The sequence below is a fragment of the Dendropsophus ebraccatus genome, chromosome 9, assembly GCF_027789765.1.
Source record: "Dendropsophus ebraccatus isolate aDenEbr1 chromosome 9, aDenEbr1.pat, whole genome shotgun sequence".
Lineage (NCBI taxonomy): Eukaryota > Metazoa > Chordata > Amphibia > Anura > Hylidae > Dendropsophus > Dendropsophus ebraccatus.
This window is the reverse complement of record NC_091462.1, coordinates 63,293,372-63,320,726: the sequence shown is the minus strand read 5'-3', so window position 1 is coordinate 63,320,726 and position 27,355 is coordinate 63,293,372. Positions and strand designations below refer to the sequence as shown.

General features: G+C 43.1%; 1 protein-coding gene across 1 annotated transcript in view; it reads right to left on the bottom strand.

The window, feature by feature from the left end:
• Positions 1-26,651, bottom strand: part of HIBCH (3-hydroxyisobutyryl-CoA hydrolase) — a 67,587-nt gene extending 40,936 nt beyond the window's left edge. The window contains exons 1-4 of the mRNA XM_069985326.1: positions 26,550-26,651; positions 20,510-20,552; positions 13,572-13,712; positions 4,606-4,690 (exon numbers count right to left, since the gene is read on the bottom strand). Coding sequence (XP_069841427.1) covers positions 4,606-4,690; positions 13,572-13,712; positions 20,510-20,552; positions 26,550-26,587 — 307 coding nt within the window. The 5' untranslated portion in view covers positions 26,588-26,651. The remainder of the gene's footprint in view (positions 1-4,605; positions 4,691-13,571; positions 13,713-20,509; positions 20,553-26,549) is intronic.
• Between the last annotated feature and the right edge of the window lie 704 nt (positions 26,652-27,355).

The window sequence follows — 27,355 nt, the reverse complement described above, 5'->3', positions numbered from 1 at the left end:
AAAGATAATAAATAGTATACTCGCTATATATTAAATCATTGATGGTATATCAATTGACCCACAGAGGTAGGAAAGAGCAAAAAAAGGAAATGTATAAATGATAAATACAAATGATCCAACCAAAATAAATAGGAAACAATTAAGTAAATCTACATAACTGAAACTGCAAGTGCAGTCTAAAGTGCAACCAAGTGCAATACCATGTGTAGTATCTAAACCATACAAGTGTATGATCCAACCTCTGGGTATATAGTATATATACCTGCCCAGTACCACCACTCACCCAACGCCGCGTTTCGCTGTGCAAGCTTTATCAAGGGACCCTTGGTTGCACTTTAGACTGCACTTGCAGTTTCAGTTATGTAGATTTACTTAATTGTTTCCTATTTATTTTGGTTGGATCATTTGTATTTATCATTTATACATTCCCTTTTTTTGCTCTTTCCTACCTCTGTGGGTCAATTGATATACCATCAATGATTTAATATATAGCGAGTATACTATTTATTATCTTTTTTTCTGCCCTGTATACCATCTGATGCATGTATTGTATGGGTTTCTGCTCCCTTTTTAATATATGTTTTTAAACAATATAAATTTTTGTTGTTGTATGTAATAAATAAAGTATCTCTTTGATATATGTAGAACACTGTGAAGCATTATTCATTTATAGGTGGTGTGCATTTTGATGCTTATGGACATAGAACTATTGGTAGTTCAAATCTGTCGGTTAATTTATTCTGTATTCTGTGGTGGTCTCAAAACCTAAAAGTGTACTGATCACAACTTATGTCTTTATGACAGGCCCACACTTTAAATATGTTTGGATCTGTATTAAAAGGGTGCTCCGGCAAAAAAGAAAATCAATCAATCCACTGGTGTAAAAAAAATAGACAAAGTTGTAAATTACTTACAGCAGTCATCGGTTACTGTATGTCCTGCCAAAAGTTGTGTACTGTTTCCAGCCTGATATGGTGCTCTCTGCTACAGTTCCTGTTACAGACAGAGGTGGTAGCAGAGAGCACCATATCAGGCTGGAAAGAATAAACAACTTTCCGTAGGACAGCTGATCACTTTAGGATTGAGATTTTTTAATATACTGTAAGTAATTTACAAATGTGTATAACATTTTCTTTTGCTAGAGTTAGGGTATATGCACACTGAGCAATTCTCTTCACTGAATTTTGCGGCAAAAAGTGTCCAGAATTCTGCCCGTTTAAATGCAACATTGCTCCTTTCCATAGAGTAAAATGGGATTTCTGTCTGTCTGTGCACACAACGGAATTTCCGTGTCAAACTTTCTGCCGCGAATCTGCTTTCCGCTTGAAGAATGGACGTGTCAATTTTTGGGGGGATTGCGCCGGCGGAATACCATAGACCTCTATGGGAGCTCATTTTTCACACAAAATCCTGCGACAATTCGGCGAGCGCTTAAAATGCACGGAATCAGTCAGTGGAAATTAATTTGCTCAGTGTGCATATACCCTAAAGGAGAAGTCTGTCCAGGAAGTAAAAAAATCATTACGGGCAGGGGGTGTGGGGAGAATAAAAACAAGTTACAGTCACAATGTGATGTCACGAAGCGGCTGACAGATGCCCCACTCAGGCAGTCAATGACTGGGGCGGGACACTGCTGCAGTCACTGATTGACTGACGTGAAACCCAGGTCATGGTGTACCCAGAACAGGGAGAAGATGACAGCCGGTGGGGTCCGGGAGCTCTGTGATGCAGCGCAGTAATTATTTTTTACCCCCCACCCCTACACCGGACTTCTCCTTTAAATACTGAAAGCCTAACAGGGTTTTACAAATGCACTAAATATTTTATTGATTTTGAGTCAGACTGCCTTAGGCTCATACAACATATATCGTGGAAGCATATTCTCTGGTATAAAGAATGTGAAAGATATTTTTTTCTCCCAAGGTTTTCCAGGAAAGGAATTAATAAAACTCTCTATACCTCTATATGAAATCAGAAGTACAGAATAAGCCCATTATTGGTGCTGTTTTGTGGATTTGTACAATATGGATCCATAGGATGGCTGTGTGTTTGAGCCCCTAACAGCCACTCACAAAAGAGGTGGTCCTAGTGTATTACCATGATATACATCATCTGCTAAAAGACTTCCCCAGGTGAGATGCAATCAACTCTTACTGGTGTGCTAGAGATGGTAGAACACGGTTTTGCACTTTAATAGGCTGGGTTCACAATATGTATATTTGAGGCTGTATTTGGTCCTCATGTCAGGTCCTCATAGCAACCAAAACCAGGAGTGGATTGAAAACACAGAAAGGATCTGTTCACACAATGTTGAAATTGAGTGGATGGCCGCCATATAACGGTAAATAACTTCCATTATTTCAATACAACAGCCATTGTTTTAAAATAACAGCAAATATTTGCCATTAAATGACGGCCATCCACTCAATTACAACATTATGTGAACATAGCCTTTCTGTGTTTTCAATCCACTCCTTGTTTTGGTTGCTATACATCCTCAAAAATACAGCCTCAAATATACGTAGTGTGAACCCAGCCTATATATGAATCTCTTGGGAACTGCAAACCTGCTGCAACCTTTCCAATAGCATTCCATGTGGTTGGCAAGAAGACAGTACAACCCTATATATGGAAATGATCCTCACAAAAAAAGCTGGGATAATGCTTTCAGGACTCCAATGTTTATACAAATGAATTCATTTAATTAAACCTATTAAAACAACCTTTAATACAGAAAACAACATGTTTTGACCAGAACAGGACATTTGTTGGGTTTGTTTTGCTAACATCAAGCCCATAAGCATATTCACAAGTAGAAAGGACAACTAAGGCACTTCATAGGGCTGGGCAACTAATCAAATTAATTTGATTAATTTGCCCAGAATTTGGGCCTAAATTTGATTTAGGAAAAAAAAAAAATCACTGCACGCTCTGCCCTGCCGGGATCAACATGCAATCCAACTGGAGAGAGCGCATAACAGCACGACCTCCCCCAGAATATGGCCACCAGCCCCAGCTTGGCCAGGTAGGACAAGGCAGCCCAAAAGCATGTTCTTGAGGTGCAGAGTCATAGTTACCACCAATGCGGGCAGGCAGGCGGCTGGTTAGTGGCGGCCTCCAGCTGCTGAAGGTAGCACCCATACACAGCAGTGGAGATCTTCAGTAGCAGCAGCCGGGCCCTAACACGCAGGAGCAGCGGAAGAAACAGGAGAGTGACCCAGTCCCAGACCACATCAACGGAGAGCCGGGGGAGGAGCCAGCACCACACTAGCTACTATACTGGTACTACCACCCCCCCCATTTGTTCCTGTACTACTACGCCTCTCATCTGTTCCTACTACTACTACACCCCTCATCTACTATTTAACCATTGAGCACCATCGAAGGAGAATAGGGAACGGTTAAGGAGAGACCCCTGAACAAATTTTAAGTGAGTGGTGGCAGTGTTTTTTCCTTCTACTATGGTGAATGCCAAACACATAAGGGTTAAGGGATAAAGGGAATGTGTCACTCAAAGGGGTTATCCAGGATTAGAAAAAGCACAGCTACTTTCTTGCAAAACAGCAGTACCCCTGTCTCCAGGTTGTGTCTGGTATTGCAACTCAGCTCCGTTTACCTTATTCGGAACTTAGTTGCAAAACCACACCCAAACTGGAGACAAGATTCATGCTGTTTCTTTAAGAATGCAGCTGTGTTTTTCTAAGCCTGGATAACCCCTTTGAAGGGGTAGTTCAGCAAAAAAAAAAAAATGTTTTCTTTCAAATCAACTGGTGCCAGAGATTGGTAACTTACTTCTATTTAAAAAGGTCAAGTCTTCCACTACTTATCAACTGCTGTATGTCCTGCAGGAAGTGGTGTATTCTTTCCAGTCAGGCACAGTGCTCTCTGCTGCCACCTCTGTCCACAGCAGTAGCAAACCTCTCCTGCTCTCCAGACTGGAATATACCACTTCTTGAAGGACTTACAGCAGCTGATAAGTACTAGAAGACTTGAGATTTTTTAATAGAAGTAAAATACAAATCTCTGCCACCAGTTGATTTGAAAGAAAAATGTATTTATTTACTTTGCTGAACTACCCTTTTAAGTCACAGCCCCTTTTTTGGTGTTTTCCTTTTTTCTTCCTTGAAAAGGCCAATACATTTTAAATAAATTGTAAAATCTCAACAAACCCCGGCCTCACTCTGATGTAGGTCACAGCAGCCAATCACAGCTCAGCTTTTATTCTACCGGAATCTGTAAAATGAAAGCTGCGCTGTGCTTGGTTGCTATAGGCAAATTAGACAGTATTTTTTCAAAAAGATTGAAAAATCAGGGCATTGTTTTTGGAAGTGTTGGACTGCCCCATAAAAATATAATAAAGCACAGTCCTTGGTCGCTGAGCAGATGCACTCCATTGAATTCAGGGCGATTGCATCCTCATTCTTGGGGTAGATGGGGGTTCTGGTGGTCGGACCCCAGTGATCAGTGACCCCAGTGAAAGCAGTGCTCGCCAGTCCAAATGTCCTTCTGTTATGGCCATATGATCAACATATATCTTCCCTTATATAAAACAATGTATTACATCCAACACAATGAATAATGTAAATATTTAAAATGAGCCCTCACCAATGATGTCTCCACCAGCACAGAAAGCTTTGCCTCCAGCACCCTTAATGATCACTAGATGTGTTTCAGGGTCCTCTTCCCAAAGCTAAACAGGAAAAGCAAATAGTTTTTTAAGATTTATCACTACATTATATTTAAAGATCAGTGTAAGGCTGTGCTTTTGCAATCCATTTTCTCATCCATTTTTTGCAAAAAAAAAAAAAGAATAAAAAACATGCATTTGTGTGCATCCGTTTTTACCTTGACTTCCATTCTTTTCTTTTTTTTTTTTTTTTAAATAGAAGTCACTTGGTTCACTTTGTCAAAATGAAGAGGTGCCTCCACGCAGGAGACTGGGTGAGATCACCACTGATTGTTAGAACAAGCTCTCTATGGAGTCTACAGTCAGCAGCGTAGTCTTCAGTGAGCAACCAACTGAATGCTTCACCTGGCTTGTTCTAACAATTGTTGGGGGTCTAGGGAGATCTTCTTTGTTGTTGGAGGCCTGGTTTTAGTTGTGGAAGACCTTTATAATCCGTTGGCTAAATCACAAAAAGGTACAGCTAATATGGCATGCTCACACTGGAAGATTATAAAACAAGCTCAGGAGCTTAGCTTGCCTCATTGACAGTGGGTGCTGGATAACAGCAGCAAAGACTCACCATTAATGACCAACATAAGTGATCCCAGTCGTGCTGGTCATAAACTGTATGGCTGTGTTCACACATACATTCACATTGCATTTTCATTGCGTTACTGCATCATTTAATTGCTGTAATTAAAGGGGTACTCCAAATTAACTGGTTTTGAACAAGTTATATAGAAGTAGTTCTACTTACAAATCTCAAGTCTTCCCATACTTATCTGTTGCTGTATCTCCTGCAGGAAATGTTTTCTTTTCAGTCTGACACAGTGCTCTCTGCTGACACTTCTGTCCGAGACAGGAACTGTCCAGAGCAGGAGAGGTTTTCTATGGGAATTTGCTGCAGCTCTGGACAGTTCCACTATGCACTGTGGGTCGCAACTCGTAAGCAGTTAGATGGCACCTAACAAATTACTCTTCCCACACTCCTCTTTGGATGAACCCTATCCTTTGTCATTTATTTTATGCTCTCTTAGGTGGTAAATATCTGAATTACATCTTCCCTGACTAACTTTTTGTTTCATTTTAGGTCCAAAAAGCTTTAGGGTATGTGAACACTACGGAATCCCAAGGGAACACCTGTTGCGGAATCCGCAGCTCACTGAAGCGCGTGTCTCCTATGCTACCATAGACTCCATTCTATGTTTTGACAGATTCCGCCGTCCGCCTAAAGAAAGAACCTGCTCATTTTCCGGGTGGACGGCGGAATCTGGCAAACCATGGAATGAAGCCTATGGTTGCAGAGGAATTGCGCACGGCTGCGAGCTGCGGAATCCCCAATGGGTGTTTCATTGGGATTCCCGAACGAACAGCAGAGGTAAATCAACCAGCACTGCTATCCTCACAGCAAGGATTATCTTGTCTACCAAATGCGCAAAAGGAACTGGGTCTGGATGAAAGATTAGTTCCGCAGATATTGTGGACTGCCTATTTGTACGTTATAAATAAATGTGGGTCCTTAGGAATCGGTAAGTGCCCTTGTCTACTTCTCCTGAAAGTGCTTTAATTTTTTCGATGCCTACTACTGTCACCTTACCAAACCAACAAAGAACACCAGGGGTATGTAATGAGCGTAAGGCACACCACAAATAATTTTAGAAAAATGCAAAAATCTTTATTCACATGATTGAGATTACAAGAAAAAACATATAAATACATAGGATAGTCATATGGCCACAAAGCCCCCTAACCATTTAAAAACAATTAAAAAATACACAACACAGGGACCTATCAAATATAAAGGTTCCATTAGACTCAACAACCTGTAAAAAATGTATGCCCCGGATGCAAACAATAATAGATGAAAAAATATAACAATCAATGAATGACAAAAAAGTGCGAGTGTAAAGTGATGCTCTAAATTGTATCAAACAACAAAAAATCAAATCAAGTCCATAATAGACAACCAGCTAAAATATGAGACACATCACTGTAAACACAGATAAACCACACTTCACCATATCAATATGTAATTTAGGTATGTAGTAAGAGCACCCCTTTATATTCAGGTGGTGCAGAATCCATTTTCCTTTTGTAGTTCTACTACTGTCACCTGGTGCAGGCAGGTTCACTGTAGGTGTCCCTATTAGTGTCTAGCTTGGTATCTAGTCTCCGAATTGAGGTTTTGGCATAGCCTCTCCCTAATCTTTTTGCCCTTTTGCAATTGTGTGACTCAAATCCCTTCGAAAGAGCTTGAGTAAAATGTTTGGATGAGCTCTTTAGCTGGGAATATGCCTGGAGGATGTTACAGAGTAACTAGTGCTATGGATATATTGATAAAGTATAGGTTTCTATATAGAGTCTACTATAAGCCTAGGGCTTCTCTCTTCTCTACTGTTCTGCTTTTAATGAATCAATATTTTGCTTTTACAAGAATCCTTTCCCACAGGTCTTCTTAATAGGTGCGATAAACACTTTAGTGTTCAATGGTGTTCAACTGCTCTGGCAAAAAATGCCCTTTATGGCTCTGTAGATAGAATGATAAGAGAAAGGTTTTCTGCAGAACAGGTGATGAGCGTCTGATTGATGGGATGTTAACTGTTAGGACCCAAACTAATCACAAGAATAAGGGGGGCCCATATCCTCTGGTTGAATGGGTTATGCAGGATTAGAAAAACGATAGCAGCTTTCTTTCAGAAACAGCACCTCACCTGTCTTCAGGTTGTCCGTGGTTGTGTATTACACTAAGGAAAGGTGTGGTGCTGTGTTTCTGGAAGAACACAGCAACCAATCACAGCTCAGCTTGCAGCTGTGGTAGAATATAAGAGTAGCTGTGATTGGTTGCTGTGGGCAGTTTACACCAGGTGTATATTTACACCCTTTCATAAATCTCCCCCTATGTTTTTTACGATCCTGCATAACCACTTTAAATGGTGAGGTGGGATGACATACGGGCTGCTACTCCATTCAACTCTAAGGGAAAGACAAAGATAGCAGAGCACTGTCTTTGCTTATGCAAATCCCATACAGTATAAACACTCCTTCACCAGCCTGAAGAGCAGGAGAGGTTTTCTATGGAGATTTGCAACTACTCTGGACAGTTGTGGACATGGACAGAGGTGGCAGCAGAGAGCATTGTGTCAGAGTGGAAAAAATACACCAATTCTTGAAGAACATACAGCAGCTGATAAGTACAGGAAGTCTGGAATATTTTTAATAAAAGTAAATTACAAATCTCTGAAACTTTCTAACACCCGTTGATTTGAAAGAATTTTTTTCTTTTGCCGAACTATCCCTTTAATTCAGATAACTTCTTTCCCGTATTGTATGAGATGTGATATCAGTATACAGTATATGGATAAACAGCTGTGAATGTAATGGGAGTTTGCTTAGCAAAAACAAGAAGTTTGAGAATAAACTAAGCATTGCCCTTAAAGGGAACCTGTCACCGTGGCCGTGGGCACAGAGCCCGTCCGACCCCCCGATGCAGCCCCCGGATACTTACCCTTTCCGGTGAGTCCCACTCCTGGAGCCGGTCCCGGGACGAGGATATGAGCGCCCAAAGCCGTGCGCGTGCTGCAGAGATGAGTCCAATGCCCATAGAGAATGACGGCTCCATTCATTCTCTATGGGCATTGGACTCATCTCAGGTAATTTGCATACAGCGCGCGCACGGCTTCGGGCGCTGATATCTTCGTCACGGGACGGGCTCCAGGAGCGGGACTCACCGGAAAGGGTAAGTATCCGGGGGCTGCAGCGGGGGGGGGGGGGGGGGTCGGGCGGGCTCTGAGAATTAATACACACACACCATATATATATATATATATATATATATATATATATATATATATATATATTGGCTTACATCAGTACACCTATTAAAAATAACCAATATTATATAAATCAAACCGAAAAACTCAAATGTAACAATTACATAAATTCTTTATTGGATGTAATATATATTATCACTGTAGTGTGAACTTTTTAAGTTTTCCATAAATCTGAAACACCTATACTCTCAGGAAGAAACTATTTTAAAAACCCAATATGCTGTCCCTCACTCCCTGAAAAAGCAGGAGTGAAATGGCGTTGGAGTCTGGGGTGGGGACCAGCAGATTGAAACTATTTGTATTGTATTTCTATGTACATTGGTATGTTTACAACCTGCATACCCCTATTCAGCGAACTATAGCATGATAGTCTATGCACTTGAATTTTCAAGCAAAGTTCCCACACTGTCTTTTTTCGTAAAATGACGGCTGCCATTGTTATTTAAAATAACAGCTGTTGTTTTCAGTCTCCAATAATTCCTATTGAAGTCAATGAAAACAATGGCCATTAGTTCACAGAATGTACAGAATAACGGCCGCCAAATTAATGTTCATGTTATTAATTTGCTACTGTTATTTAGCGAACGGCGATCGTTATTTTACGTCGTTCAAACACAGATTTAATTTTTTCATCATCTTTTATACTAAAATCAATAGACCTTTAAAAACCCTTAAAGGACCGGGCCAATTTCAATTTTTGCGTTTTCGTTTTTCCCATAGCAGTTGCATTTTTTCACTAATTGTACTTTGCAATGACAGGCTGAATTTTTCATAAAGTACACTGCAAAACCAGAAATAAATTCAAAAAGTGTGGTGAAATTGAAAAAAAAAAACGCATTTCTTTTATTTGTTTTTTTTTTCGTTTTTACGCCGTTCGCCCTGGAGTAAAAATGACTTGTTATATATGTTCCTCAAGTCGTTATGATTACAACGATATATAACATGTATAACTTTCATTGTATCTAATGGTCTGTAAAAAATTCAAACCATTGTTAACAAATTTATGTTCCTAAAAATTGCTCCATTCCCAGGCTGTGTGAGGTGCCATTTTTTGTGCCATGATATGTTCTTTCTATCGGTACCTTGATTGCGCAAATGCGACTTTTTATTACAATTTTTCTGGATTTGATGCGACCAAAAATGCGCAATTTTGCACTTTGGGATTTTTTTGTGCTCACGCCATTTACCGTGCAAGATCAGGAATGTGATTAATTAATAGTTCGGGCGATTACACACGCGGCGATAACAAACATGTTTATTTATTTGTTTATTTTTATTTATAACATGGGAAAAGGGGGGTGATTCTGACTTTTAATAGGGGAGGGGGCTTTTTACTAATAACCACACTTTTATTTTAACTTTTACACTTATACCAGAAGCCCCCCTGCGGGACTTCTAGTATAAGTGCACTGACCTTTCATTGAGATCTGTGCTGCATAGATATGCAGCACAGATCCATGAGATAGGCACATTGATTGCTTCCGGCTCCTGCAGCCAGAAGCGATCGAGTGCCGAGCCGGGATCAGTGCCATTACGGCGCTGACCCCGAAGGGGTAAGATGTGTGGATCGCTCCTCTGGGACAACGTCCCGGAGGAGCGATCCTCCCCACTAGACACCAGGGAACGGCTGCATTCGGTAATCAGATGCAGCTGTCAACTTTGACAGCTGCATCCGATTACGGTATTAGCAGGCACAGCGATCGGATCGTACCCGCTAATACCTGCGGTCCCGGGTTACGAGCGGCACCCGGGACCACGGCGGTTCAGAGCGCGGCCCCGCTCTGAACGCGGTGAGGCGGCCCTGGACGTACGGGTACGTCCAGGGTCGCCTAAGGGTTAAAGAAAGCCACACCCAAAAGGGTGTTAAGAGTGCTCATTATTTCATCTAAACTGCAATTATGTACTAACGGCCGTCACTGCAATGACGGCGACCAAAGTATGCAAAGTATATATTTATACTCAGAACAACGCTGCATAACCCCTTTAAAACATCCCACTCTTCTTGAAGGAGGCTCTTAGGTCATTGAAGTTCTGGGGTACATGGCGAATCAGCTGATCACATAGGTTTTCTATAGGATTCAGGTCTAGAGAAGTTGAAGGCCACTCTATTTGAGGTACCCCAATCTCCAGCAGCCACTCCCTGATGATGTGACCTCCTTGAACTGGAGCTTTGTTGTCCATGAAGATGAGATTAGGCCTGTGTTGTTCTCGCAGAGGCACAATGACTTAATTAATAAGTTAGTTATGCTACATAAGTAGTATGGGCTTGTCACTGTACCATTCAGGTAAAGTTCTGTATTGACTAGACACACCTGCCCACATTGTAACACCACCTAACAAGCAAGCTTGTTAGAGAACAGCAATTTGTGCAAGTAGTACTGAGACATTGAACAGTTGGACATGTGCATTAAAGCTCAAGTTGAAGTTGAACTGTAAAGGTTAGAGTGCATTTTAGGTTCACCCTGAAATTTCACCCGCAAGACAAATATCCCTAACTTTTTCTTATATATTTATATACATACAATGGGGAAAATAAGCATTTGACACACTGACGTTTTTGCACCTACAAAGAATGGAAAGGTCTGTAATCTTTAATGTAGGTACACTGTGAGACAGAAGCTATAAAAAAAATCTTGACAATTACTTGATAATTACTTGATTTTTAATAACTTCATATTTTGCACAAAAACCTTTGTTTGCAATTAGAGAGATCAGCCATTACCAGACAGATACATGGCCCAATCATCCTCCCTTGCAGGGTTGTCACTGGGTGACATTAAATTTCACCTCCCTCCAAATATTTTCTATAATGTTCAGGTCTGGCTAGGCCACTCCAGGACCTTGAAATGTTTCTTATAGGGCCACCCAGGTGTTTTGGGTCACGGTCATGCTGGAAGACCCAGCTATGACCCATCTGCAATGCTCTTACTGAGGGAAGGAGGTTGTTGGCTATCCTTCTTCCTCCAAAACACGGCAAGTGGAGTTGATACTGAAAAGTTTTATTTTGGTCTCATGTGACCACATGAACTTCTCCCATGCTTCCTGTGAATCATTCAGATGGTCACTGGTGAACTCTGAACTGGACTGTGCTGGTATGAGCAGGGGGACCTTGGCCTGTTAATCCATGACATCGTAGTTTGTTATTAATGGTAATCTTTGAGACTGTGGTCCCTCTTCAGGTTGTTGACCAGATCCACTCATGTAGTTCTGAGATGATTCCTCACCTTTTTTTTAGAATCATCCCTACCTATGAGACAAGATCTTGCACCAAGGAAGACTGACAGTCATCTTGTGTTTCTTCCATTTCCTAAGTGCACTAACCTTCCCACCAAGCTGCTTGCCTATTGTCCTGTGGCCCATTCCAGACTTATGCAGGTTTACAATTTTGTCCCTGTGACCCTTAGAGAGCTCTTTGGTCTTGGTCACGGTGGAGAAGTTGGAATATGATTGATTAACTGTGTAGACAGGTGCATTTTATACAGGTAACAAGTTCAAACAGGTGCAATTAAGGTGCATGGGTAAGTCAGTGCTTCTTTTGACCCGTGGCCTGGCTCCCGTGTATGGAGCCATTCTATTCATGGTTACCGGGCCGGGGTGAAGCACTGGAGATGGGCCGGCCCGCCTCCAGTGCTTCACCCATGGCCCGGTAACCATGAATAGAATGGCACCGTACGCGGCAACCGGACCACCGTTCAAAAAAAGGACCGCAGTGCCGGCACCATTCGATTCACGTGTAATTTTAAAGAGAGTGTACCCGATGGTACATCCTTTTTAAAGAAAAACTAAAAGATCCGTAAGAGTAGGTGATCAAACACCTTTTTCAAGCAAAAAAATGCTAACTATTTAAAACCATACAATGTTGTTTTGTTTTTTTTTCAATAGATTCTGTCTCTCACAGTTGAAGTGTACCTATGATAAAAGTTACAGACCTCTCCATTCTTTGTAGGTGGGAAAGCAGGGAAAATAGCTGAAGAACTTCAATGTATGTGTCCCAGCAGTGTGTGGCTGATTCATATAGCTGCAGTGCAGCTACCATGGGCTGTTCCCACATTCCAGTCCAGGCTTTACCAGGTGTTTTTAAAGGGGTTATCCCTGATTGGTCCATTTGCATACTCACTCCCTTAGTTTTCTTTTCTGACCGCTGCTGTCATCACTATTGCACAGTAAACACAGGACTGTTTTTTTCACAGGTTTTTCATCATATCACCCCAGTTTATATTCTATACTAGCTGATGATGTAGCAGAGCTGATGCGTGAATGGTGTAGGTATGTGCTGCATAATGGGCATCTGTTTTCCAGGGGGTGTAGTGTAGGTTTAGATCTCTGCTTGCTAACTGTGAATGAAAACTTTCTAGTTCCATGCAGACTCTAAGAACATCTATAACACAATATACAGAACTGTGACACAAAGACAGTTACATATCCCTGCATTCACTGACAGCAAGCAGAGATAGAACTATAACTTTTCATATTACAGAAACCTAGGCTCAGGGACATATGCAAGTCTATAAAAGAAGCACTTTCACTAGTGAACGGGTGCATGGAGATGATGCAGATGAAGTCTCCTGGCAGGAGACACCTAACCCAGTCCCCAAAGAGGAGATCACATGTCTTGTGTCTAGAAAGAGAGGAGGAAAGAGGGAGCAGCATGTTGTCAGAGTGGACAGAGAGAAGATAAATTTAGATGATAGATTATACATGTTTATTAGACATAGGGTGGTATTGGGATATTGGGGTATTGATGCTTCAGACATCAGGTGTGGAGAGACAACCTGATGTATGTGTTGGGGAGCCGGTTTATTCCCAGTGAATGCAATCTGGCAGACAGGAGCTAGAGGAAGAAGCCATGCAATAGAACAGTGACAGACTTGCTGGCTTGAATGAAGACAATCACAACCACACGGTAGTATATATCTACCTTCTACTATTTTCCCTGCTGGTTGCCTATAAAATTATTTTTATTATTATCATTTTAAGGCCATATCACACACCCACATAATGAGACCTACATTTACTGCATATGTAACTGTATTTGAGATTTAACAGGCAAATAAGTATGCCCAAACTCTTCTTACTTTAAGTTGACTGTAGATAAGCCGGGTCATATTAAGATTCAGTGCATTCAGAGCCTTTGGCCTATTAAGAGTTATCACTCCGGCACAGCCATTTTTTGCGAGCAGAACCTCTGCATCGGAGGGTGCCTGGCTGGACATACGCTGTAAAGAAAAAAAGGGGAAAATTAAAGAAATATTAATATTTGTAATGTAAATTCCTGAAATATATATATGATGGCATCATTTGTTTAGTAGATTATTTAACCATGTATATTTGGAAAAATAAACACTTTAATAATTCTACAAGATGGAATAAATGACATCATCTCTCCTCAGTGGCGAATGAGTAAAATGCTGTCTGCTAGTTGCAGGGAGCCCTGCACTGCTATTGAATGTTCCTGTTGCACTAAGTTACAATATAACTCAAGCAAGAAAAGTATCCCTCTTGACCTCAGAAAGTCACGGCGTAATCACGCAGCTGACTGCCATTAAATGACGCAATTTATATTGATCGCATCATTTAATGGTGTGTTTACACGGAACAATTATCGTTCGAATTTTCGCATTTGAGCGGTAATCGGCTCGTGTAAACACAGCGAGCGATCAAGTGACGAGCGAGAAATTGTTCATTGTGATCTTTGAACGTGTTCTCAAATTGTCGTTGGTCATTCGCTAAAAATTCGCAGATCGCTTTGTGTAAACAGTCTTTCACACATTCACCCTATGTGTGAGATGGGCTTTAGCGTTCTTAAAACAATTGCAATAGCGATTTTTTTAACGATTTTTCTCTTCGTCTAAACGCTGATCGTTATAAAAATCAAATGGTTGCTTCAAAATCGTTAAACGATTGATTTGGCAAATTATTGCTTCGTGTAAACGCAGCATATAGCATTCCGATCACTTTCCCTGACAGGTGAAGGAGCATCAATCTTCTTCATTGATCAGTATATGCAATCTAATGATTGCATATATACTGTGAGTCTAGGGCGAGTTTAAAAAAAACAAAACAAACATATTTGGTATAATAGCATGTGGAATTAAAAAAATGTCTTTTCAATACGATACCAATAAAAACTATAGATCATGCCGCAATGAGCCTCCAACCAGCCCTGTAGGTGGAAAAATAAAAGCGTTGCGACCCTTAAAAGGCAAAGAGGAACATTGCTTCAAATTTTTTTCAATATAAAAAATAGAAATGGTCTCAATGGCAGATAGAGGCACATCAGGCAGCTCCAAGCTTAAAGAGAGATTAGTAGAAAAAGCAGCTCTGGGTACTTTGCACACAGACAGACCACGCCATAACAGTGCTATAATGCCCACAGTAATAAGGTGCTCCAATCATAACCTTCTGCTTCCTTGCCTAACAAACAGAGTCCTAAAGGTTTCCTGAAACCACCAGTAGGGGGAGCTTAATGGATAGAGATATTTACTGTTTCCACCCAGTTCACAAAGTAGCTGTAGAAATTCATATTCACCGAGCTCCACCCAGTGGTGGCTACTGGCAGCTGGTCTGTTCTTTCCCTTTCAATAATAGGATAAGAGGATTTACAGCAGCAGGGGAAAATACCTCACACCCCATATTTTTTATTTATTTACACAGACAACAGGCATAAACTATACACTAGTGGGCTAATGCCTCAACTGAGCAGTTTATACTGTATATAAAGTTGTATCTAATACAACTAATATTTTATAAATTGTAGAAGGTGGGTCCAGCACACTGATTCTTTATTTAAATAGAGACAAAGAAACATAAAAAAAACAACAGGCCCTAGATGTTGTGCCATTTCTTAAAACATTATAGGGTATAGTGCATATAGTGGACACTAACCTGATAGTGTTGTGTGCCAATATGTAGGCACGACACTACAATGCACATACATTACATAGCTCAATTCACCACCAATTCAACACCCATCACAATGTATCAGCAGATTCAAATACAGACATCGAAGAGCAAAAGATCACCCACATTCAGAGTGGGCCCAGTTATACAGAGCATTAAAGGCTACCTGTCTCTTTCAAAAACGTCTGACATGTCAGAACTTGTCTGGTGGGGGGCCTCATGCTGGGACCCTCACCAATCCCTAAACAAATGATGAGCAATCTTTAAAGGCTGTTCGTTTTTTCCTGGCACCACTTGGCCTATTCTGATTCTCTATTCTGGTGTTTCTAGTGCCTTCCTCTGAATATCCATACAATGTGCACACCGCTATCACAGCAAAAAGTGCAGAATAAAGACAAAAAGTGCAGTGCTCAGCTGAGTTTGTAATCGTTCATTTTAGGAATCAGTGGGGGTCCCAGCAACCAACAAAACTTCTGACGTGTCACTAAATCAGCGGTGGGGGAAAGGTAAAGGATGGTGTGGCAGGCTAAGGGTGTTATTACACGGGCCGATGGGGGCCCGATAATAACTGTAAACGAGCACTGATCTGCTAGATCAGCCCTTGCTAAACTGTATACATTACCTATCCATACTGCAGGGCTCCTCTTGCACTCTGCTTCTCCCAGAGTCCTGCACGCTCCAGCTTCAGAGAGGCCTGTCTGAGCTGACAGGCTGCTCAGCCAATTATAGGCCGGGACAGCAACATGGATAGGTAATGTATTCTGTTTGCATATTGTCAGCCTCCAGCTGCGCACCTCTAATACACGTAGCGATGCGCGGTCGGCACCCGACAATTATAGGTACAAACCTATATCAACTATCAGCCGATGACATCGGCTGATCGTTGTGTTTATTACACAGAGCGATAATCAGCCGGATAGGGCGAATTATCGTCCCGTGTAATAATACCCTAAGGGCACATGAACCCTAGGCCCAGCCGTTCTGACACAGTTACAGCAGATTTTAAAAGAATTTAAAGGGGTAGTTTAGCTTCAGAAAAAAACAGCTACTTTCTTGCAAGAACAGCACCATGCCTCCTCAGGTTGATTGCAGGATTACATTTCAGCTCTATTCATTTAGTGAAACTGATGTGGTTTCTGGAAGAAGGTAGCCTGGATAAGTCATTTACCAAGGGAAAAAAAAGCACAGCTCAGGATTCAGAGGTATGGAAGCACTGCTTTTTTAACAGCAACAGGCGGCATTCATTTCCAATCCAATGCTAAGCTTGATGAATAGCCAATGTGCCGTGAGTTCTTGGGTTCGGAAGACCACACAAAAACTTAGTTTGCTGCAATTAAAAGAGACTCACATGGAACTCCATTCTGATTCCCAAACAAACTGCCTGAAAACCCTCATCAATTATTTCTCATCACATTTTGTTAGTAAGATTTGTAATGTTTGTAGCGGGAAAAGCAGCTTAGGAAAAGTCAGCATTTTAATTAAATAGGTTCTAATAGCAAAAGATAAACAGAGGGGCTTCCAAGATTGGATTTTCGGGATTACCACTAAGGGAAGCCTACTCACATTTAGTTTCTAGATATGATGTGGGTTAGCAAACAGTTGTACAGCCCAATAAGTAAATGTCAATGAGTCTCTCTTCCACTCAAATGGAAACGTGAAAGCTTACCATTTTTGCAGTTTTGAAAAATTTCAAAACAATTGAGGAGAAATAATGCAGAACCCAGAAATCCTGCTAAATTCCTCAATAGCGTCCATAATGGATGGAACAGAGTCTTCAGTGTTGGCTATGATGAGTAAAACGTCATTCACAACAATTTTAATTTTAAGTGTTCAGTGGCCAATCCCTATTCACTTAAATAAAGGCAGTATCTCTAAATACCATAATTAGGGGTCCAGAGTAAGGCTATGTTCAAACAACATATATTTTCGTAAAAACCACGGCTGTATACATAGTGTATACATAGTGTACACTCGAGACGGGATGCCTAGCGACGCTGCGAACAAATTACATGTCAGTTTTCTGCGGCCGCTATTCATTGAATAGCGGACGCAGAAAACCGTGTCAGTGCACACTGTGGAGCAAGCGGCTCCTGCCTCTTGCTCCATAGTGTGCTGTGGGGAGTTCTGATGCGGGTCCACATGGATGCGCCCGCATCAGAACTCTGCGGCCATAAAGATCACCTGGCCAGTACTGCAGTACTGGCCAGAATGATCTTTTCAGAGACCGGCCATTCCGTGATCCGGCCGGTCTCTTACCGTATGTGAACATAGCGTAATGGTGCGTTTACACAGAGAGATTTATCTGAAAGATTTTTGAGGCCAAAGCCAGGAATGGACTTGAAAAGTGGAGAAATCTCTTTCCCTCGTGACCTGTTCCCTGTTTATAGTTTGTTCCTGGCTTTGGCTTCAAAAATCTGTCAGATAAATTTGTCTGTGTAAATGCACCATTAGGCTGGGTTCACACTACGTATATTTCAGTCGGTATTGTGGTCCTCATATTGCAACCAAAACCAGGAGTGGATTAAAAACACAGAAAGGATCTGTCCACACAATGTTGAAATTGAGTGGATGGCCGCCATATAACAGTAAGTAACCGCCATTATTTCAATATAACAGCCGTTGTTTTAAAATAACAGCAAATATTTGCCATTAAAAGGCAGCCATCCACTCAATTTCAACATTGTGTGAACAGATCCTTTCTGTGTTTTTAATCCACTTCTGGTTTTGGTTGCAATATGAGGACCACAATACTGACTAAAATATACGTAGTGTGAACCCAGCCCGAGGCTGCATTCACACGTTCCATGTTCTTCACGTAACACGGACATGGAATGCCTGTAAGGGACTTCTCCCCCACCTGGGCAGCATCTGTGATAAAATGCTGGGAGCGGGGGAACTGTACAGATATGCGCCGTGCTATAATGAATCAGCCGCGCAGCTCTGTCAATATGGTGTGGTGCATATCTGTACAGTTCCCCCGCTCCCAGCATTTTATCACAGATGCTGCCCGGTGGGGGGAGAAGTCCGTTACAGCCATTCCACATCCATGTTCCGTGCAGAACACGGAACGAACGTGTGAATGCAGCCTTATGCTGCGTTTACACGGAGCGATAATTCGCCCGATCGTGCGATTAACGATTTCTAAGTACCGATTTTTTTTAATACCGATCAGCGTTTAGACGAAAACGATATATCATACGGAAAATCGTTTTGAGATCGTTTTGCTATTGCTTAAGCCTATCTCGCACATACGTTAAATCGTCGAACGACTGTTTACACAGAACGACCTGCGAATTTTTTAGCGAACGACGATTTAAGAACATGTTGTAAGATCAAAATGAACGATTTTGTGCTCGTCGTTTGATCGTTCGCTGCATTTACATGTACGATTGTCGTTCAAATTCTATCGTTATCGTGCAAATTTGAACGATAATCGTTCGGTGTAAACGCAGCATTAGTCTAAACAATAAAAGCCTTGCCTGTTATGCTGCGTTTACACGGAACGATTATCGTGCGGATTTGCACGATAACGATCGCATTCGAACGATAATCATACGTGTAAACGCAGCGAATGATCAAACGACGAGCGAGGAATCGTTCATTTTGATCTTTGAACATGTTCTTAAATCGTCCTTCGCAAACAATTTGCAGATCGTTCCGTGCAAACACTTGTTCACCGATTTTACCTATGTGCGAGATAGGCTTAAGCGATCGCAAAACGATCGCAAAATAAATTTTCCGTACGATATATCGTTCCTTCTATAAAAAAAAAATCGTTACTTTGAAATCGTTAATCGTACGATCGGGCGAATTATCGTTCCGTGTAAACGCAGCATTACTCCTATAAATAGTCAAATAGGCCAATTTAATCCCACTTAGCCAGACAAAAGTCTGAAGATTCGGATAAGATATTTATCTGCAACCAAGAAAAAAAAATTGATGTTTCTAGATGATCAATATTGTCCTCCACAAAAACCTCCCACTGGCAAGAAATTGTTTGAAATTGTCAGAAGAGTAAAGGTACATTTCCACATTATCCACTGCAGATATCATGATGCAGATTTCACCTTATATTTATATTTGCAGATGAAAATCCACAGTGGTTTAGGGGTATTCCACCCAAAAAGATGGGTCTTACTTAGCAAGTTGCCCTTATTATTTCACGCTATCTTTCGTCTTTCTAGCTTCCGCCATTCCGGAGTTACAAGTTTTTCTTAAATCCGGTCTATATCCAAGATGGCGCCGGCCGTGAAACCACATTTCCCATCATGCAGTGCATCTCTCTGGTTGGTCAGTTCGCATAACCGCCCCCTTAGTTTTCTTTCCTGCCCACTGCTTCTCATTACTAGGTTTCACAGTAAACGCAGGGCTGTTTGCTGTGCAACTGAAAGAGACAAGCCCTGACAGAGCAGACCAATCCCTGACAATAGTAATTAGTAAAATCAGTATAAATTATGGTATTATAAACCCTAAACACCTCCTCGCATTATCCACCTGCAACACCTCCTGGCATTACTCATGCGACACATGTACACATGTACTTGGTCATAGCTGCAGGACTATGCAGGGGGAAGAGATAGAGAGAGAGAAGGAGAGAGGGGAAGAGAGTGAAGAAAGGAAGAGAGGGGGAGGAGGAAGGACAGAGGGGGGGGGGGTAGGAAGAAGAGAGAGGGGAGGGGAGAGAGAGGGCTCTGGGTTGCTCAGACTCACTGCAGCATGGGAGGGAGCCGGCGGATGATGGGGTGGGGGGGGCACGGCGGCTGGGTCAAACTCTTATCTGTGTCCAGGGGGCTGGTGGAAGCACAGGAGGGAATCCAGTGGCTGAGGGAAACTTATTTGTGTTGGGGGGGGGGGGGGAGCGTTGGCTATAGCAGCACAGAGAAAACCATAGTCATACGATCAATTATATAGACTGGTATGCAGTAACGCTCTAATGGACCCTTTACCGTCAGCATGAAATTGTAGGCTAATTTGACACAATGGCATTTAATCCACTGTAATGTTATCCCTGTTCAAGCACCTTATAAAATAAAAAAAACACAGTCTTTGCACAGAATAAGTGGTGCAATATCTTTTTTATTTGGAATTTTATATGGGATGTTGATCTACTCACCAAATGCTGAAAAACGATTTGCAATCTGTTACTGGTAATCAATCTGAAAAACAAAAAATGTCATTAGCTATTCCATAATAGAAGCAAGTTCCAAGTTTCAGTCCACAGAATACAGTCCGGGCATGGATTGTATCTACAGAGCCTGTGAATCTGGGGCAGCACTGATGGTTTTATGGTCTTTTCATAATCATTTTCTACTTGCTGTAACAGATATCCACTCTCAACATCAATCAATGCATTCTGGAACTTGAAGTTCTGAACAACTGCTCAACCATTGGTTGAGGGAGGGAAGTACCTTTCCACTCTGGTACTACTAGGCTACTTCTTAAAAAAAAAAAGCTTGCAGGGTTCCCCAATTCCCATAACCAGCCAGGTAAAAAAACAGACTACTGGTACCCAGCTCTTCCCAGTACCTCTGTGTCAGTGGGTAAGGGGTTGGAGGGGGTTAGGGGTTAGCTCCATACAGTATGCAGCATCTTTACAGATAGCTGATTTCAGTCTGGCACCCAAGGGGTTAAGTAAGGATGCATTTCATTTCCACTTAATCCTCTGGGGGCCAGATTGATCTCACACTGCACCTATACTGGGGGCCAGTGGCATAGCTACCGTGGTCGCGGCGCAGGGTGCATCAACAAGCTCCCCCGTGCCGGAAGTAACATCCCCAGCGCGCACACTGACCTCACTGATGCTTGTAATGCCAGGGACGGGACAGACCGGGAGAGCCGCACGCCAGCCGACAGCCAGACCGGACTGTAGAAGGAGAGAGACACGGTGGGGGAGCGAGTTGTCAGGTGCGTTATGTTGTTGTTTTGGGTTTTTTTGCACAGACTGGGGGCCATCTATAAGGGGTATTACCTGGAGGGCATCTATAAGGGGTATTACCTGTAGGGGCCATCTATAAGGGGTATTATCTGGGGGGGCATCTATAAGGGGTATTACCTGGGGGGCCATGTATAAGGGGTATTACCTGGGGGGGCCATCTATAAGGGGTATTACCTGGGGGGGCATCTATAAGGGGTATTACCTGGGGGGCACCATCTATAAGGGGTATTACCTGGGGGGGCATCTATAAGGGGTATTACCTGGGAGGGGGCATCTATAAGGGGTATTACCTGGGAGGGGGCATCTATAAGGGGTATTACCTGGGGGGGCCATCTATAAGGGGTATTACCTGGGGGGGGCATCTATAAGGGGTATTACCTGGGGGGGCATCTATAAGGGGTATTACCTGGAGGGCATCTATAAGGGGTATTACCTGGGGGGGCCATCTATAAGGGGTATTACCTGGGGGGGCCATCTATAAGGGATATTACCTGGGGGGGGCATCTATAAGGGGTATTACCTGTGGGCGGCATCTATAAGGGGTATTACCTGTGGGGTGGCATCTATAAGGGATATTACTTGAGGGGGCCGTCTATAAGGGGTATTACCTGGGGGGCCATCTATAAGGGGTATTACCTGGGGGGCCATCTATAAGGGGTATTACCTGGGGGGGCACCATCTATAAGGGGTATTACCTGGGGGGGCACCATCTATAAGGGGTATTACCTGGGGGGGCATCTATAAGGGGTATTACCTGGGAGGGGGCATCTATAAGGGGTATTACCTGGGAGGGGGCATCTAAAAGGGGTATTACCTAAGGGGGGGCATCTATAAGGGGTATTACCTAAGGGGGGGCATCTATAAGGGGTATTACCTGGGGGGGCATCTATAAGGGGTATTACCTGGGGGGGGCATCTATAAGGGGTATTACCTGGGGGGCCATCTATAAGGGATATTACCTGGGGGGGGGCATCTATAAGGGGTATTACCTGTGGGGGGGCATCTATAAGGGATATTACTTGAGGGGGCCATTTATAAGGGGTATTACCTGGGGGGCCATCTATAAGGGGTATTACCTGGGGGGGCCATCTATAAGGGATATTACCTGTGGGGAGCCATCTATAAGGGGTATTTCCTAGGGGGGCCATCTATAAGGGGTATTACCTGGGGGGGCATCTATAAGGGGTATTACCTGGGGGGGCCTCTATATGGGAAAACTTGAAGGCCATCTATTAGGGGGGATTACATGGGGGCTAACAGGGGGCCATCTATAAGGGAGATAACACATGCAGGGCCATCTATAAGGGGAATACATGGGGGGCCATCTATAAAGGGGACTACACGGGGGGTGTATACAATAGGGCATGTACTATAGTGGACCACACAAAGGGTAGCATATACTATATGGGGGTCACATAGAGTCAGCCTACCCACTAAACGAGGGTGTAAAGGAGCCAATACAGATGTGCAGTTAGTATAGAGATGAGGATGGTGCCAGAGTGAGGAGCCTAATATGTTTGTCTGGCAGATTCGGTGGATTCGTGGCTCAGAGAAGTTCTCTTAACAGCCCAGGGCAGATGGAGAAGAAAATGAAAAGGGAAGAACTCCGATAAGAGAAGACGTCCCCTGTGAGTCACCTGATATAACTGCAGTGTAATGTATATGGTGTAAAGAGTCTGCGTACAGCTGGTTCTCCCTCTATATGACTGTATGAGATTGTATGTGATAGAGACCTTTGTACTGTGTATTTTATTCAGTAGCAGCTGCGGTGTTAGTCAGTATGTGGTGGTGTTAGTCAATAGCAGCGGTGGTGTTAGTATGTGGTGGTATTAATCAGTAGCAGTGGTGGTGTTAGTCAGTATGTGGTGGTATAATTCAGTAGCAGCGGTGGGGTTAGTCAGTATGTGTTGGTGTTAGTCAGTATGCAGTGGTAATATTTGTTACTTGTAATCTGGTACTGTGTTTTATTGATCTTAGTATACAGGATTTGGTCAGTAACAATATGGTAGTGGTTGTGGTATGGCGGTAATATTTGCCTCTTACTGGTATACTGGTATTATTGGCAATATTGGTCTCCGTATACAGAATTTGGTCAGTAACAGTATGGCAGCAATATTTGTGGTGATAATATTTCCTATATACTGGTGCTATTGGTAATATCAGTCTTGAGATTTTATCTATCTATCAATAGCATCGCTTGGAAAGGGGGGGGGGGCGGCCCAAGTTAACCTATTGCACCAGGGTCCAGGAGACATTAGCTACGCCCCTGCTGGGGGCGTTGAGGGTAATTTGTGCTGGGTTTTGGTTCTTCAAATGTCTGCTCAGCCAATCAGCAGCTGCAGAGGGGCCTCACCTCAAACCTTAACTCCTTCTTTTCTGGTGCCGATGCATTGAAGTCCATATTCGGGTCCAAGCACCGACCCAAAAAATGTCATTGTTAGCACAAACACAATACACACATAGATTTAAAAATGGCAAAAAAAAGCAATTCATGAAAAAAATACCATGCCCCGCAATGGTGTTTTTTCGGGCTTTTTTGTGATAAACAGCAAAACATCACAAAAAGCTGTGTCGGTGGACACTCTAATAGTAATTTTTAGTGGTTTAAAAACTAGGGTAGACAGGTAAGCAATGCTGTATCCTCTTGCCGTATGTTAATTTTTTTATTCCTCTTTTCAGTTATGCCGTTCACTGTACAGGAATATGATTGTTATAGCTTAACCTCCTCCCACCTCTCCATAGTAAGTTAAAGTTGCTGCAGCAACATAAATTTACAATCCAGGATGACACAGGCGTAGAAGCTGCGCCTGTGTCATCCGTGGCGGGTCCCGGCTATCAGTGATAGCTGGGGACCCGCCACAACTGCTGAGAGCTAACCCTATAGATACTGCGGTCACCACGACCACAGCATCTATAGGGCTCCTGACAGAGAATTCTCCCTCTACAGAGGGATAATTCTCTGTCTGGTGTTCATCGGGGCTTTGCAAAGTGATCACAGAGCACCAATGGTAGCCATGGAAACCGGAAGCTTCAGGCATCCGTTTTCCTGGCTACGGAGGCTGGTGGGGGGAGGGGAGGAAGGCAGGGCACACGCTGGGCGCGTAGCCGTGAGCTCTGCCCCCTCCCCTCTCTCCCCAGCCGCTGTTACAAGATTGTAACAGCGGCAGGGGACAGAGGAGAGGGGGCAGACATAGGGACATCAGCTTATGGGATCATTATGATCCCATAAGCTGATGTCCAAAAACGACCTGGGCATTGATGCATCAATTACCCCAGGTCGTGAAAGGGTTAATAGAGCGGAAAATTTGCATGCTACGATATACAATATATTTATTTATTTTTATGTGTTTTATATATAAAATGGTAAAGGGGGTAATTTGAACTTTTATTAGGGGAGGGCTATGTCATATTTTTAAAAACTTTTTATTTTATTTTTTTCTTTTCACTTGTGCAAAGTTTTTCTTTTCAGTGGTGCAAAGTTAGGGCACAGATACTCCCGTTGGGCACGGGGCTGCAAGTTTCAAAGTTTCTTAGGACAATAACCGCATCACCTGCCAAACGGATCCCAGGACAGATCTTGGATTAAAAGCAGCTATCTGAAGGTACAAGCTACAGAGATTGCATGCCGCCCTAGGGCTGCCAGGAAAACATGGATACAACCTACGGTCATGTCCATGTTTTCCTGGCAGCCCTAGGGGGCATGCAATCTCTGCAGCCACCGGTAATCAAATGCTGAGTCTTTCAGTTGCCGACTCGAACACTTTTGACAGATCAGCTCAACACTAGTAATTGTTCCTGAGGACACAGGATTACATTTAAAGTGACTGTACCACCAGGCCCAGGCTGAAGCACTGGAGGTGGGCCGACCCACCCCCAGTGGGAAGAAACCCCAGCCCCTCTATGACGTGACTCCATTAGAATCAATGGAACCCTATCATAAAGGGGCGGGGGTTTCTTCCCACTAAGTGCTTCAGCCTGGGCCTGGTGGTAACGTCACTTTAAACTGCACAGGAATGGCGCGGAGGATGAAGGTAAGAGAAATACCTCAGCCCCTTGCACAATAGGGAGTTATCAGTAGGTAAGATTCATCTTAGTTCCCTGTTAAAGCAGTATCTGGTTATCAGTAGGTAAGATTCATCTTAGTTCCCTGTTAAAGCAGTATCTGGTAGGCCCCTTTAAAGGGAAACTATGAGGAGGATAGAAGCATATAACCTGCTGATATGCCCCTATAGGGCACTGAGGATGAAGGTAAATTTCTTATGTTCATCTTCGGCACCAATTTTTGGGATAATAGCAGTTTATTTCTTATGCTAATGAGGTGTTTTTGTGTTTGGGATCCAATACACTGAAATGCCTCATTAGCATAGGGAATAAACTGCTAATATCCTGAAAATGGTGTCAAAGATGAAAGGTAAGAAACTTACCCCTTTAAAGTGACTGTACCAACAGGCCCAGGCTGAAGCACTGGAGGTGGGCCAACCCACCCATAGCGGGAGGAAACCCCCGGCCCTCTATGATAGGGTTCTATTAATTCTAGTGAAGTCACATCATGACGGGGCTGGAATTTCTTCCCACTGGGGGTGGTCCGGCCCGGCCGCCTCCAGTGCTTCAGCCTGGGCCTGGTGGTACAGTCACTTTAAACACAGGTAGGTCCCAGCATGTTAAAGGGTACTTCTTGCAAAGTAAAAAGACTGCGCTGATTTGCATATGTCCCAAGCCTGCTGCGTTCTGTACCAAAGATCTACTAGTTAACATAGGGGTTGTGCACCAGATTTGTCTGGCTGTCCTGTTCATGCACTGTTTCTGATTGGTCGGCTCTGTGACAGGTAACCTGTAAACAGATCCCCATTCACCTGATGGAATGTTGTAATTCTGTTTGTGAGGCATATGTTGAGGTCTGCGAGACCCCCAGCCCAGCTACAATGGCTGCACTTGTGTATAAATGAAGGCAAAGCTATTAGAAGGAACACTGACAACCACTACAATAGTGTGCCAGCTCAGAAACCAGATGGATGACACAATGTAACAAGGTGGCCCATCTAGTGCTCACTGCTCCATACACATGTACAACCACTAACTGTGCAATGTCACATCCGGATGGGAAAGGACTGTATACATCGCAACCAGCTGCCATTGCCCAGAACAGGCTAAAGCCGTCATTATGCACCCTCCAGCACCAAGGCCAAAACGCGCAGTGCCGCCGTGTGTGCCAGCCTACCTGTACTGGGACCTCAGCATTGCTGCACTGTGACACATCTGACTGCTACTGCCCTGACATTGACCACAGGCACTAGAAAACTATTTGCTAAAGGACCTTTGGTGACGTCATGCCCATGTGACCAGCCGCTGCAGCATATACCCAACCTTCACGTCGGATGACGTCACAGCAGAGGCCGCCAGTGATAGCAGAGACGTCAGGAAGGGCTTAGCGGGATTCCCAAATCTCTCCGTCTGCTGCCAGCCTCCCATCATGGTTGTAGTGCGGCTACAGCTGGGGATGCCGGGTGATAGACGTACATGTGTGGTGAATGTGCGGGCAGCTCTCCTCTGGTCACTACACCATCTCCCAATGAATAATAAAGCAAGCAGTCATGAGCTGCCTCCTTGTGTAATGAGGAGTTCTCAATGGATCTATATACTGGATTCTGTTTCTAAAATAACCTCTTAGGGAGGTTTGCCTCCTATTTGCCACACGATTGTCCTATACAATGACAGACTTCATTTTCCATAAAATTATTGTGAAATTGGGGGAGCTTCGCCTTTACACCATTCACCCTGTAGTAAAATTGACATGTGATCTGGGTTCCTCAAGTCAGTAGTTACAACAAAGTAACAAAATGGACCTGTCAAACGAGACCACCACGGCCTGTATACAGGGAGTATCCACTGCATGCACTGTAATATGATCGATAGCTGTCAATAAAGAACAGAGCATGCTGGGAGTTGGAGTCTTGCTGTAGGGGCAGCAGTGAGGTTGTCAGGGCATGCTGGGAGTTCTAGTCTTACTGTAGGGGTGGCCGTGAG